Source organism: Manacus candei, unplaced genomic scaffold (genome assembly GCF_025592945.1).
Source record: "Manacus candei isolate 608988 ecotype Guabito, Panama unplaced genomic scaffold, ASM2559294v1 h1tg000034l, whole genome shotgun sequence".
In the NCBI taxonomy this organism is placed as follows: domain Eukaryota; kingdom Metazoa; phylum Chordata; class Aves; order Passeriformes; family Pipridae; genus Manacus; species Manacus candei.
In genome coordinates this window covers 13,970,321-13,982,683 of record NW_026138082.1, presented here as the reverse complement: position 1 = coordinate 13,982,683, position 12,363 = coordinate 13,970,321, and the positions used below count along the sequence as shown (strand labels likewise).

Genomic DNA, 12,363 nt, shown 5'->3' with positions numbered 1-12,363 from the left:
GGCATTCTGTCAGACTGCCATTTGTTTGGCAGCACAGCTACTTCTCTTGGGTGCAAGGTGGCTAAACTGCTTCATAAATCAGTTGCACAGAAGAGGAAAGGAGCTCTAAATTATTTTTCATTCCTATGGTAAGTCTGGGAATGCTATGAATGTATTGGACTGTGTCTCCTGGCTCCCATATCTATTACTCTGTGTGCTCTTCACAGCTTTGGGAGTTTTAGAATCTGTATTTATGCTGTTGAAACGACAAAAAAAAATGTAGGACTGAAAACTTACTCTCATTTTTGTTTTCAGGTCCTTCAGCTTCTTTTTATATTCCTTTTTTTTAAGCCGTTTGTCTTTCCATTTTTTCAGACGTGGAGGAAAAAGACGTTCAAGAATGTCACTGTCTTCTACTTGAATATAAACTGCAACATCAGGACAGAGTCCTCGTTCTGACAAATATTGGGCTTCATCTGCAGTACGAGGGAAACCATCCAGTATAAAGCCTGTGGACCTAATTGGAAAATGAGATATTTATCATTACACAGTGTAGTTTAAAGTGTAACACAATGAACTATCAATGAACTATCTCGCCCTGGCCTCTTTAGCCACCAGTGCGCTCGTAGCAAATGTGGGTAGAGCCCTTCCCAAATCTTCGTTCGCGAAGCCCAGCCATGATGATGATGATGATGACAATGAACATGTAATTATTTGGAAAAAACCCCCAAAGCCTCCCATATTAAATGCATATGTTAAGAGTAAAATTAAAAAAATACTTTCAGCTACTGTCTTTTTACAATGTAAAACTGATATTTCAGTATGTATTTTAATTACGTACTTAAAAATTAATTTCTTCCAAGGTTTTAATGTGCAAAGCTTAATTATTTTAAAAGAACGTAAAAAAAACAAAATAAATTGTGTCTTTAGACTTGCTTGTGTAACCTTAAAACCAATATTTCTTAGGTACTGCTCTCAAAAAAAAATTATTGTTACCCAAATATTATTTGCCAAATATATATATAAATATGCCAAAGAAAGCTTGTGCCTGAAAATTTATGTTTCAGAAATGCCTGACAGTTTGTCCTCTAGTATAGGATGAGAAATTTGCTACTCAGTGTGACTTAGATCTGTCTTCCTGCAGATATTAAAAACAAGACGGATGCCTGGAAGGCTCTATGGCTTGTTGGACCTCTCACAATTTCAGATTAGATCAGTAGTTATGTAAGGCTGAATGTGTGTTGATAAGAAGTGAATATTTATTTTTATTACTTTAGACCTTAATAGGATACATTGTAAAATTGCAAAAAAACAAAGAAGCTACAAGGAGTGGAGGGAAGAATAGATAGCCCTAGATGCTGTGTGAAAGGAGTGTGTAACATAGTGTAGTATAGTACAGTATAGTCTAATGTTATGTATTGTAATGTGATATAATACAATATAACATCACAACATCATGTGTAATGCTGGGTAATTTTTAGTCTTGGGGCATTCTTTTTTTCCTAAAACTAGTGTCCTTGTTTTTATACCATTTGGAGAATGTCCCCTATCTGTAGTCTGACAGGATAAAAATTACATAAAAATATAAAAGATTTGTTTACGTATCTATCCTGTAAGCCCATGAAAACTACCCAGCTATTTAGGAGATTTAATCCAATTCAAGTGTGCTAAGTACTTTTGTCCATAACTGTGTACAACATATGAGACGTGATATTACTGTCAAAATATCATTCAAAATAGTACAACAAAACCAAGACTGAGAGGTAGGCCATAACTCATAAAAAGTACAAGAGCACTGAAATAATCTCTGGCATAGTTATTTACAATTGTGGACCAAATGGATGATACACTTCCCAAGATTAATTAAAGAAAGAGAGAATCTAATTACAGTTACCGGAATGGCTCTTTCTTCCACCAGTCAAAAACAATGTTATCAAGGACTTCTGGAGGCAGTTCCTTACTATCCATTAGATTTGCTTTGATTGCCTCTTCCTCATCAGTTAACACCTCTTCCTTTATGTAAAGAAAATCAACTGGAAAATGAAAAACATACCCCAAGAGAACAAACAAACAAAAACCAGAAAGAAAGAAATATCTCCTTGACTCATTTATTGGTTTTTGGCTAAGTAAGGTACTGTCTTCATTTGACTTAAACCGGGAGAAACAAACTCAATTTGCCACATTTCACCATACTACATTATACATTTTAGGTAAGGCTGTAGAATTAGGGCAATTGCTGCTGCATTAGTTTTCATAAAACCTAAAAGCAAGCACAACAGTTAAGTATTTAATTCTACTTATGCTCAATTCAGAGGAACAGAAACTGAAATGAGCATAGTCTCTCCTAGTTGCCTACAAGAAGTTTTCCACTTAGTTATACGTGTTTTCATGCTGGAAGACTATCTGCACTACATCAGAATGTTTTTTCACCTTTTAAAAACAACTCTTTTAATGCAATCCAAAAAAACATGTTAAAGAAGGATATATAAGGTTATTGGGTACAGGCACAGGAACAGACACCAGACAGATAGTATTGTTCTACAGAATAGTAGTAATATTAATGACTAATCAAGTGCAGAGCATTCAAATACCAAATCTAGCTATTGAATTCTGGTGAAAAACTGTTGTGTTTTTTTTTCCAGAATATGTAACACTGTAAGATTGATTTGGCTGAGTATGCAATTCTCATAGAATGGCTTCCTGACACAGACTGTTGTAAAAAAGAATGAAAAGAGGGTACAGATGGGTGCCTCTGGATGAGTTTACATAAGTCATGATATTAAAACACACATTTTTACAAGAAGACTGAATAAAATGCAATATTAAAGTCAGAAAATATCACTCTTTCTGACCTGCTGTGTTACTTTTTTCATGGTAATATTCACAGAAGAAAATACTGATCCAAAGTGATTCAGGAACCTCCAAAATGATGGTAGGGAGCTGCTTGCTGATAGGCCATGTCTGAATAAGATGCTGACATCTATTTTGATAATGTAGCCAAAAGAACTTGAGAATATGTTGGAAGTCACAGGTTTAATGTAGTGTGTGTGTGAATAATAGTTTCTCTAGTGCCTGAGACAGCATATATATTAAAAGATGTTTGTATGACAGAAGATACCTAAGACAAAAGTGGTAGCCAGATCTGTAATACGGAGACATCTTGAAAGAAATGTGTGAAGTGGGAGAAAACAGTAAAACACATATAAAAATGTATCACTGACATCACCACTGCCAATGAGCTGTTGGAATGGCATTTGCATCTGATAAAAGAAAAGAAACACAAGACATATATTCCAGGTACAGAAGAGAACACCCCACTTAGCGGGGATTTGAAGGACAAGGTTGGCCCCCAGACCTGTCAATGTTGTGAAGGCTTTGGCTGATATATATTAAAACAACCAGGATAGTATCTTTTTGATAAACTTCCCAGACTGCATGGCATGTTTTCTTTGCCTTTAGTGGTCTTGCTTTGAATAGGTTATAGCTGACCTTTACCTTAAGCTTTGATAGATACACTTCTAGTGTCTTGTGCCAAAGTGAAAGAGAATGATATAAATGGAATTAAATGAAATTTTGGAGAGGTGGTGGTTTGGTGAAAAAACAGGATAGTCAGATGGTCCAGTGGTACTCATACTCAGAGAAATGCTTGAGGAGTCCACAATCTTGGAAATTATCCTCTGGAGTTTTGTGCATGGACCAATGAATGTATTTCTAAACCAAACTGAAACTGTATCCCGTGCTTAGGTCATGCCATCAGATAAAGTACTTTACAAGAAATATGAGAAAAAAAAGGTAGCAAATTGTTTACCTGCAGATATAAAGCAAAAAATACTAACAATAGTGCCTTGGTGTCAGACGTATTGACGCCAAAAAAATAAAGCTGAGTGAGAATCAGCCATAACCATTAGTGCCAGGAACACCTGCCATATTTTGGCTATGATGACCAAGTTGTAACGTGATTTGCCAAATTTCAACTGATGAAAACCTGATTTTTTGTTCTGACATCTGTGATTTTGATCTGTACTCCGTGTTGAAGCATTTCCTTCTAATATTACCTGCTCTTGCATTATTTCATCAGAACTACCTCCCAGTTAACAGAGACCTGCTCTGCTTTTCAAGACAATACAGAGTGGCCTTGGATGCACCTTTGGCAGCTTCCTCAGCACCTGTGAATGCACTCCATGGACTTGTATATGTGCAGTTTACATAAATAATCCCAAATTTTATCCTATTCCGTTGTGAGTAGTACCACTTTTTACCCATGCTTTCCTATTAGACACAGAGACCTAGAAGGCCACAGTAAAAAAGGCATTGGGCATCTCAGCCTTTTCAGTATTGAAAGGTCACCTGCCCAGGTGGCAGACTTATATTTTCTAGATCTTCCTTTTACTACTGTTGTTCTGCAGAAATTTTTCTTGCTACCCTTCAGTTTACACTTCCATGGAGTGCTCATCTTCCTAATACTGTGTCTGAATGTTGTTTCTGTAGCCTGCTTCCTCTCCTGCATGCTTCCTTAAATCCTATAGCAGGAAATGTTTGAAGATCTTTGATGACTAGCTAGTAATGTGACGGAACATGGCAGGTATCAGGAGCACGTACCAAAAAGAAAGGCTCTTAAAATGTGATGCAGAAACTTGTTTCTTCCTGAAGCTTTGAGAGTTGGATAAATACTTATTTCTGTTGTCTAGGAAGTAGTTTTCAGTTTCTTTATGCTACCCATTTCTGGAAAGATTTATATGCTGTGTACGTGTGTTGGAACTTGATCACATATATCCATTGCTGTCTAAAGAAGAATTTATTTGCATGAAAAGCTTAAGGGTTTTTTCCCCAGGATATATCACTGCCTAGTAAAAGCTATCATTCTCCTCTGATAAACATTTATGTAAATGTTTGTTCTTCAGGAAAATTACACCATCTAAGAGATGGGGTTTATAATTTTATAGGAAATTCCTATTTTGGCCTGAAAATGGTTATTTTGTGTATGGACATAAAAAATATTATTGTTACCTGTTTGCTTTTTTCTGTCTCAGTTTTAGTAATCATCTGAGAGAAGTCTTCTAGTTCCTCTGATAGAACTGGTATTTTATTGTCATCTTCTTCATCAAACTGGGGCCCAACTTTCCTTCTAGTTTTGGGTAAGATCAATTCCTGTAGATATTCTTCAAACTGAATATGAAAAATGCCCAATTTGTCTGCTATCTGTCGTGCACAAGTAGTTTTACCTGCTCCATGAGTCCCAAGTAAACACACCCGTAAAGGAGGAGCCTGTAGGAAAAAAATTGAATATTCTGTAACATTTTGGAGTGTACAGTGCATCTCCTACTGTTTTTAACTTCTAAAGTATCATAATAAAAATTCCAAAACCAGTCCGTAATTATACATTTTAATTTTTCCAGACTTTCTATTGCTGTTCCAACCAGACTACCTGCTTTCTGGAAACACTGAACAAATATACTACAACAGTAGATGTCAGAAACTTCATTAGAGAATTCTGGTAAATCTTCCCTTCTTTTACCATTCTTCTACTTACAAAAAAAAAGAAAATATAATAAAAAGCCCCCCAGTATGTGTGATCTGTTAATCAATTTTAAGATTATTGTAAGTCTTTATAATCTTCCTCTTTTCTGCTATATTTGCATAATTAATTCAATGTGTTAATTTAAATGTACACTAAAAAGTCACTAGGGAAAACATATGTTTTATTTTCTTCAAGGACTTGCTTAATATATTGTTACCTAGAAAAAAAAATCAGCGATAATAAACAATTCTAAATGGGAATGAAAAATAGTGATTTTAATCTGCTATTATCTACTTTAAATAATTATTAAGATTCTCACTTGTATCGGTTTATTGTGAGCCACATATTCTTCAGGGTTCTTCAAAAATTTATCTCTGTACTCAGAAGTTGAAAAGTAATAAATATTTTCTTTGTATTTAGCTGCATGTTCCTGGAGTCCAGGGTGGAGGACAAAGTGCTCTTTCAGACTGACTGGACAAAAGTGTTTTGTATCTCCCATGTGCCTTTTCTTTTGCTTAATTGTTTCTTCATCCTGAAAATATGAAAATTTTCAAAAACTCTTAGAATTCAGTATTTACAGAGATTAAGTATACCGAGTAGATCAGATAAAGTAATGCCAAACACATTAACTGAGGACTGAATGAGTACTGTATTCTCAAAGTAGTTTGTAAGCCAAAAATAAATCTATGAAAATACACTTTTTAGATTCTGAGTCAGAAAACAAACTGTCCAAGAGAATTATTCAGAACAGAGTAACCATTTTAAATTTGAAATTATAATATCGTAGTTAGCTGTGGAAGACCAAAACTAGGGTAGAAGTATCTATAATAAAACCTTTTCCTACCGTGTTCTTGAAACTGATTTTCTCTTGCTTCTAAATGTAGACTTCTTCAGAAAAGACAATGAGAGCTGGTGTTATGAAGTCAGATTATTTATCCAATAAAATTAATTTCTAAAAAATCTATTCAATACTGCGTTACTACAGTATATGGATATCCTGTACTGTTAAATTTGAGGATGGGAATCTTCCAATATAGGATGAAAATAAAAGAAAGGCAAAGCTAGACCTCTCTAATGTCATTAAAGTGGGTGTTTGAAAATTATCAATAGCTGAGATGAAACAGGGGATTGCATATTAGGACTCTGCATCTTCTGATGTTTACATGATGGCTCACAGATCATTGTTAGTTGACAGAAATCAAAGTTCATATTTCTTTCTTTAATAAAGCTCCTCTTTGCCATCTGGCAAAACTAGGTACATTCATTCTCTCTATTAGCATGGGGGATATTTAAGCTTCTTGCTGCAGTAAAACTACTATCAGCCAAAACATAGAAATATAATGAAAGTGTTCTTGAAGCATATGCTAGTATTTATTCTGTAAGAAGGCTTAAACTGGATCATACAGAGGGCATGGTCTCAAGTTGTGCCAGGGGAGGTTTAGGTTAGATATTAGAAAGAATTTCTTTACAGAGAGGGTGATCAGACACTGGAATGGGCTGCCCAGGGAAGCAGTGGATTCTCTGTCCCCGGAGATTTTTAAAAAGAGACTGGATGTGGCGCTTAGTGCCATGGTCTAGCAACCGCAGTGGTAAGTGGATCAAGGGTTGGACTTGATGATCTCGGAGGTCCCTTCCAACCCAGCTGATTCTATGATACAAAATCAGGTGCAAAATATAACTTCTCCGGGGTTATGTTCAAACTGAAAATAAACGAGTTACAATAAAAGCATAAACAAAGAAAGCTGGCATGCTTACTTCTTCATTTTCCTCTTCCTCTTCTTCAACTTCGTCTTCATCTACCTCATTTTCCTGTTCAGCAGCCAGATCTTCTGCTTCCTCTGCTAAGTCTTCAGCAGATAATTCCCAACCATGATACTTAAAAGGTTCTGAAAAGGTTAGGGTTTTTTCCTGTTTCAATATTTTTCATTTGTTTGTGCCAGAACAGATTCTCTGTCCATAAAAGTAAGTGCATATGTGAAAGAAAATAAAGCCAACTGTATATTGCATTTCTTCTACTCATAGAACAAAATGTTCTCCCCAGATGTAGGAATTGCCTCGTCCAAAAATGGAAATTCTACTGGTTGTTTTTGGTTGAAGTAAATTTGTATTTTCAGTGGGAACTTGTATTACAAAAGTATACAAGCACATGCAGAAAGGGACATTACTGTTTTCAACAAGTTTTTTGTTTTGTTTTTTTGGTGGTTATTTGGTGGGAAAAATCATCACTTAAATTTTAATTGATTATAAAGCCAGCACAATAGATGTTATGGTTAATAAAACACTTCCATTGTAGTAATGATAGGAAAAATGTAATATTAATATTATTTATCCAGTGCTCAAAATTCTAAGAGATTTGAGCACATGAGTAAAGGAATGTACTTTGCAAAAAAAAAAAAAATTCAGTGTAAAATTCAGTCTTGAAATACAGTCTGTGCAGGTGGGTAGGTTAGATTAGTATACATTAACCCAGTAAATACTGTACATTAGTGAACCTTCAATATCTCTCCATTTCTCAAACCAGTATCCAGACATGAACAGAATAGAGCAAGTAACTGGGGAAATGTGCTGTCAGAATGTTTAGGGAGCTATTATGTACATATTTGCATAGCCTACCTCTCTATATATTTCAAATATACATATTCCTCACTCTTCCTATGTCTTAAAGGGTGCTATTGTGCTTTTCAGCTGACCCTCAGAACACACCATGAGCCATTTCACGTTAGTAATATCAAACTGAGTATAACCTAACCCCCATCACATAAGCTCTCCAAAATCCCCCTTGACAGTTTAAGTGCCAGTCACAAAAACAGTATTACTTACGTTCCATAACCAGCACTGTTTGATTGAGCAGACTTTCTGGAGTTTGCTCAGCGATCTCTAGAACAACAACCTGAACTAGAGATGACTTCTTGATTTCTGATTCCACTGTTTGCCAATCATGCATGAAAAGTTCAATCTTCTTTTTAATTGTATCCATCTCTTGTGTATCTGGAAAAGCATCCTCTGCAAACTTGGGTAGCGTGATTTCTGAAAATCAAATCATATAATAGGCAATGCTCCTCTAAAATGTTTTACATTTAAAAATTATCATTATGCTTTAGGATTATTTTTATTTTGCTCAAATATGGTGGCATATTTTTTAAAGCTTCTTCTCTCACGTAATTATGAATTATTATATTAGTATTTTACAAAGACACTTTGTAAACTCCCAATTTAACTATGTTGATGTTGTATATACTGAGCCATCTCCAGGAAAATAAATGAGGTCAAATTTTTAACTATATTTCCATATGGTTATTTAAATCGTCTCTCAGATAAATATAATTACTCTTTCTCCAAAGAAATATAATATAGAATACATTAATTTAAAAATTATGATTTCATGATAACAGCTTTTGACAAGCTATCCATATAGACTTGCCTCATGCAAGCATAGAAAAAATAAAGAGTAGGAAAACTAGCATACACTGCAAAGAAGCAACCTCATGTTCTGACCTGGTTCAGGTTCCATTACTGAAGCTGTTGTGGAGTGTTCAGGTTGTGTGTTAGGTATTTGTTCTTTTTCAAGGGGAGCATGTTCTCTTTACAGGACTAGAAATATAATACTGCTAGGTGTTATTTCTCTATGGCATCTCAATATACAGATATTAATGAATTAAACCTTCATTTATGCAAACGACAGCACACAGATATATAAAGATCAACATAGCAAAATATTGCAGAGGAAACAGAAGATTTAGAGGAAAAAGGAAAAAAGAAAGGACTAAAAGAGAAGGCCAGTGTAAATATCAAGGATATGAAGGAAGGTATTGAAGACTGAAATCCTAAATTGATAAAGGCAAAGCAGTGAGCTAAAACACTAAACCATGCAGTGCAAGATTTCTTAAACCAATTACAACTGTGGGACTGTTCTGTGCAGGGACAGGAGTTGGACTCAGTGATCCTTGTAGGTCCTTTCCAACTGAAGATATTCTATGATGCCTCTATCCATAACTAACAGATGAGGCAAGACACACCCACAAAAAGCAGCCTAGGGAACCGAGCAACCAGGAGCGCTGCAAACAGAGCATGGTGCATCAGCTGGGGCATGGCACAGCTGTTTGTGCAGCAGTTTGTGTGGCAGGGCACGCAGGGGGGGCACAGTCCCCCCACCAGCTCAAGAGGTGAGTTCAGCTGGTGGTCATCGTCCTCTCAGAGCTTAGCTACAATGTCTACCGGGTAAAAAGCTATGTCCTCTGCACTCACCAGCACGGATGTGGCAACCCAGACAGAGCCCTGGCACTGGTAACATGAGAACAGCTGTGTGAGGTGCAAACAGGTGGATTATGTGCTCAGCCTGATGGCAGAGCTATGAGAGGAGGTGGAAAGGTTGCATCAGAGACTCTGAGAAAGAGTGCTACAAGTGACAGGCTCTGGTATGTGCCACAGCCAGAGACTTAGATGTGGAAGGCCAGTCAACAGATAATGTGGATGAAGGTCCATCTACACCAGAGATGTTGGCAGGGTCAAAGGCCTACCCCCTGTATCCTGACCACCTCCACAAGGAAGACTAGTGGAGTGGTCTTCCTCTGGATTACAGTGGTAGGCAACAGTGTGGTGATGTTGCTGCTATTCCCACTTCCTGCGCTCATATAATTTTCAACTCTGAATTTCTTCTTTTTCTTACCATTTTTTCTTTTGTGTTCTGTTTAATAAGTCTGACATTAATGCCTTCAGCTAACAGACAGAAAAGCAGTTGAGAACAATGACTTCAATAGTCTGATATTACTATAAGTTTGCTGGGACATAGTGTGTGTTGTGTTTGTCCCTTTCCAAAAATGAAGATGCAAGAAAAACCTTGAGGAGCAGATGGAGTGATTTTCTACTTTGCTATAATGTTCCCATTCTCTTGGTATTTTGTCTTAAGTTTGAAAGAGCAGGAACAGATTTTGACACAAATAACAACATATGCAGTCTATTCCAATGAGCTTTTATGATTTTTTAAAAATCAAAGGATCATTACTACAAGTTTTCCTTATATAACTTCCTACACATACAAAGGAGAGGTATTATTACAAATGAAAGCCTTACACAATGCCTTGTATGTTAAAAGCTTTGACTACTTTCTCATCAATACAAACCTCCAAAGTATTAAAAACTCAATGTTTTATGGTTACTCCCTGGCATTAAGCAGGCCAACACTCACTATGTCAAATTGCAGCACTGTAATATTCATTTTGAGTTTATCCTAACCTGAAAAATCCAAACAATTTTTCTTATGAAGAGTTAGACTGCCCTGTTACAATTTTCTTCATTAAGCAAACTAGTATTTCCTCCTTAGGGATTGCTGCAGAAATGCACAAATGACACATTTAGTTTTCCATAACAGAGGCAGATAAAAAAATGCTAAGTACAATGTAGCTGGATTTCAGTGATTAGGTACCAACAAGATTTGGCAGGAAACGACTAAATATAATGGTCAAAGTAGATATGATGCCTAATTTTTGTCTGAAATGCTACCAACTAAAGCATCACCTGGAATAGCTGGGATGTGTGAGCGCCTGCAGGACAAGGAAGATATGTAACATTTTTCTGACTTGGACGGCTAAGCTATTCATGAAGGTATTGTATCAAAGAGCAGTGCCACTATTGCCTCTAGAAGAAACCAAGCCAGTGCCCTGCCTTCAGGGCTTTAACTGACAAAGAGGTAAAGTTAAGGATTTCCATTCTTTTGTAATTGGCCAAATTTAAAAAGATGTAGGATTTCAAATACATGCCTCCTTTTGACATCCCTTAATGGCTCACTAAGGTTGGCCCCCCTTGCTAGTTTGCTACTTGTTGTGCCTATTTCTACAGCTCTTTATTCCATATTTGAAGTCAGGCACTTAGAAGTTAGTATGGCAGTTTTGGGTACTGCAATGTCTACATCTTCTTATGGGTCTCGATCTCAATGTCTAGTCCTTCAATACTAAATTTCTAAATACTTCAGTGCTTTTAATAATTTTATTCTTCTACTTTTGAGGCTGAAACTTTTATTCTCTCAAATTACCTGTACTATATATATGATAAACTGAGATTTGAAATAAGTCAGGTGCTCTATAGCAATTCATATGCTGGCTCACGGGCCTGAGGGCACTCCTGGGCCTGGCTGTCTCCATGTGGCCCCTGGGGCTCCCCTAACCTGCCCAGGACTCCATGTCAGCCCTCGGGGCCATCAGCTGCTACCCCAGCAATGCTGCTGCTGGGCCAATCTGCAGCTCCTGACAGCCCTGCCCAGCCACGGGCTCTGAAAAGCTGGGCCAACCCACAGGCTGACATCCCAGCCTGGCCTCAGCTTGTTGCTATCCCCAGGGAGCTGCTAGAGCCAAGGGCCAGAGCTCCCCTGCTCCTGACTAGTGCAGTGTCCAGATGGCCATGCTAATATACTGCACCACCAGCTCTGTTCCTTTGGGAGCAGTTTGCCCTCTCAGTGTCTGACATGTTGCCCCCAAGGTGAACTGCAAAACTTTATTAACAAATAAGCATTTTGTTATGTATTTTTGCAATCTTTAATAACAAAGAATACTTAATGCCTTTCCCCCTTTTTTTAAAGCTTGAAAAACACAGCTATCAGACTGATGCCTCAGTGGCTAACCTTCCTCCTGTTTGAATGATTATTAGTCTAAACATAAACTAAAAGTGCAAAAGGGCATGTAATTAAGCAGAAACACCTTGCAAATTTCAAATAGTCTGACCTTGAATTAGAAAGTATTTTTTCTTGAAAATGTTTATGAACATTTGCATCTTACTAAACTATACTTTCATTCTATATATATCATTACTATACTCTTCAGTGACATTTTTTTCTTGCTGTGATTTTAAAGAGGAAAGTGAAAATACCTTTTTAT

General features: G+C 36.7%; 1 protein-coding gene across 3 annotated transcripts in view; it reads right to left on the bottom strand.

Moving 5' to 3' along the window:
• The window catches only part of AK9 (adenylate kinase 9), a 59,616-nt gene that overhangs the window by 16,980 nt on the left and 30,273 nt on the right, over positions 1-12,363 (bottom strand). For 2 of the 3 annotated variants that reach the window (XM_051792345.1, XM_051792346.1), the window contains exons 16-21: positions 8,318-8,524; positions 7,253-7,383; positions 5,817-6,029; positions 4,987-5,244; positions 1,874-1,992; positions 277-496 (exon numbers count right to left, since the gene is read on the bottom strand). In XM_051792345.1, the coding sequence (XP_051648305.1) occupies positions 277-496; positions 1,874-1,992; positions 4,987-5,244; positions 5,817-6,029; positions 7,253-7,383; positions 8,318-8,524 (1,148 nt within the window). The remainder of the gene's footprint in view (positions 1-276; positions 497-1,873; positions 1,993-4,986; positions 5,245-5,816; positions 6,030-7,252; positions 7,384-8,317; positions 8,525-12,363) is intronic. The other variant, XM_051792347.1, reaches the window with a different exon arrangement.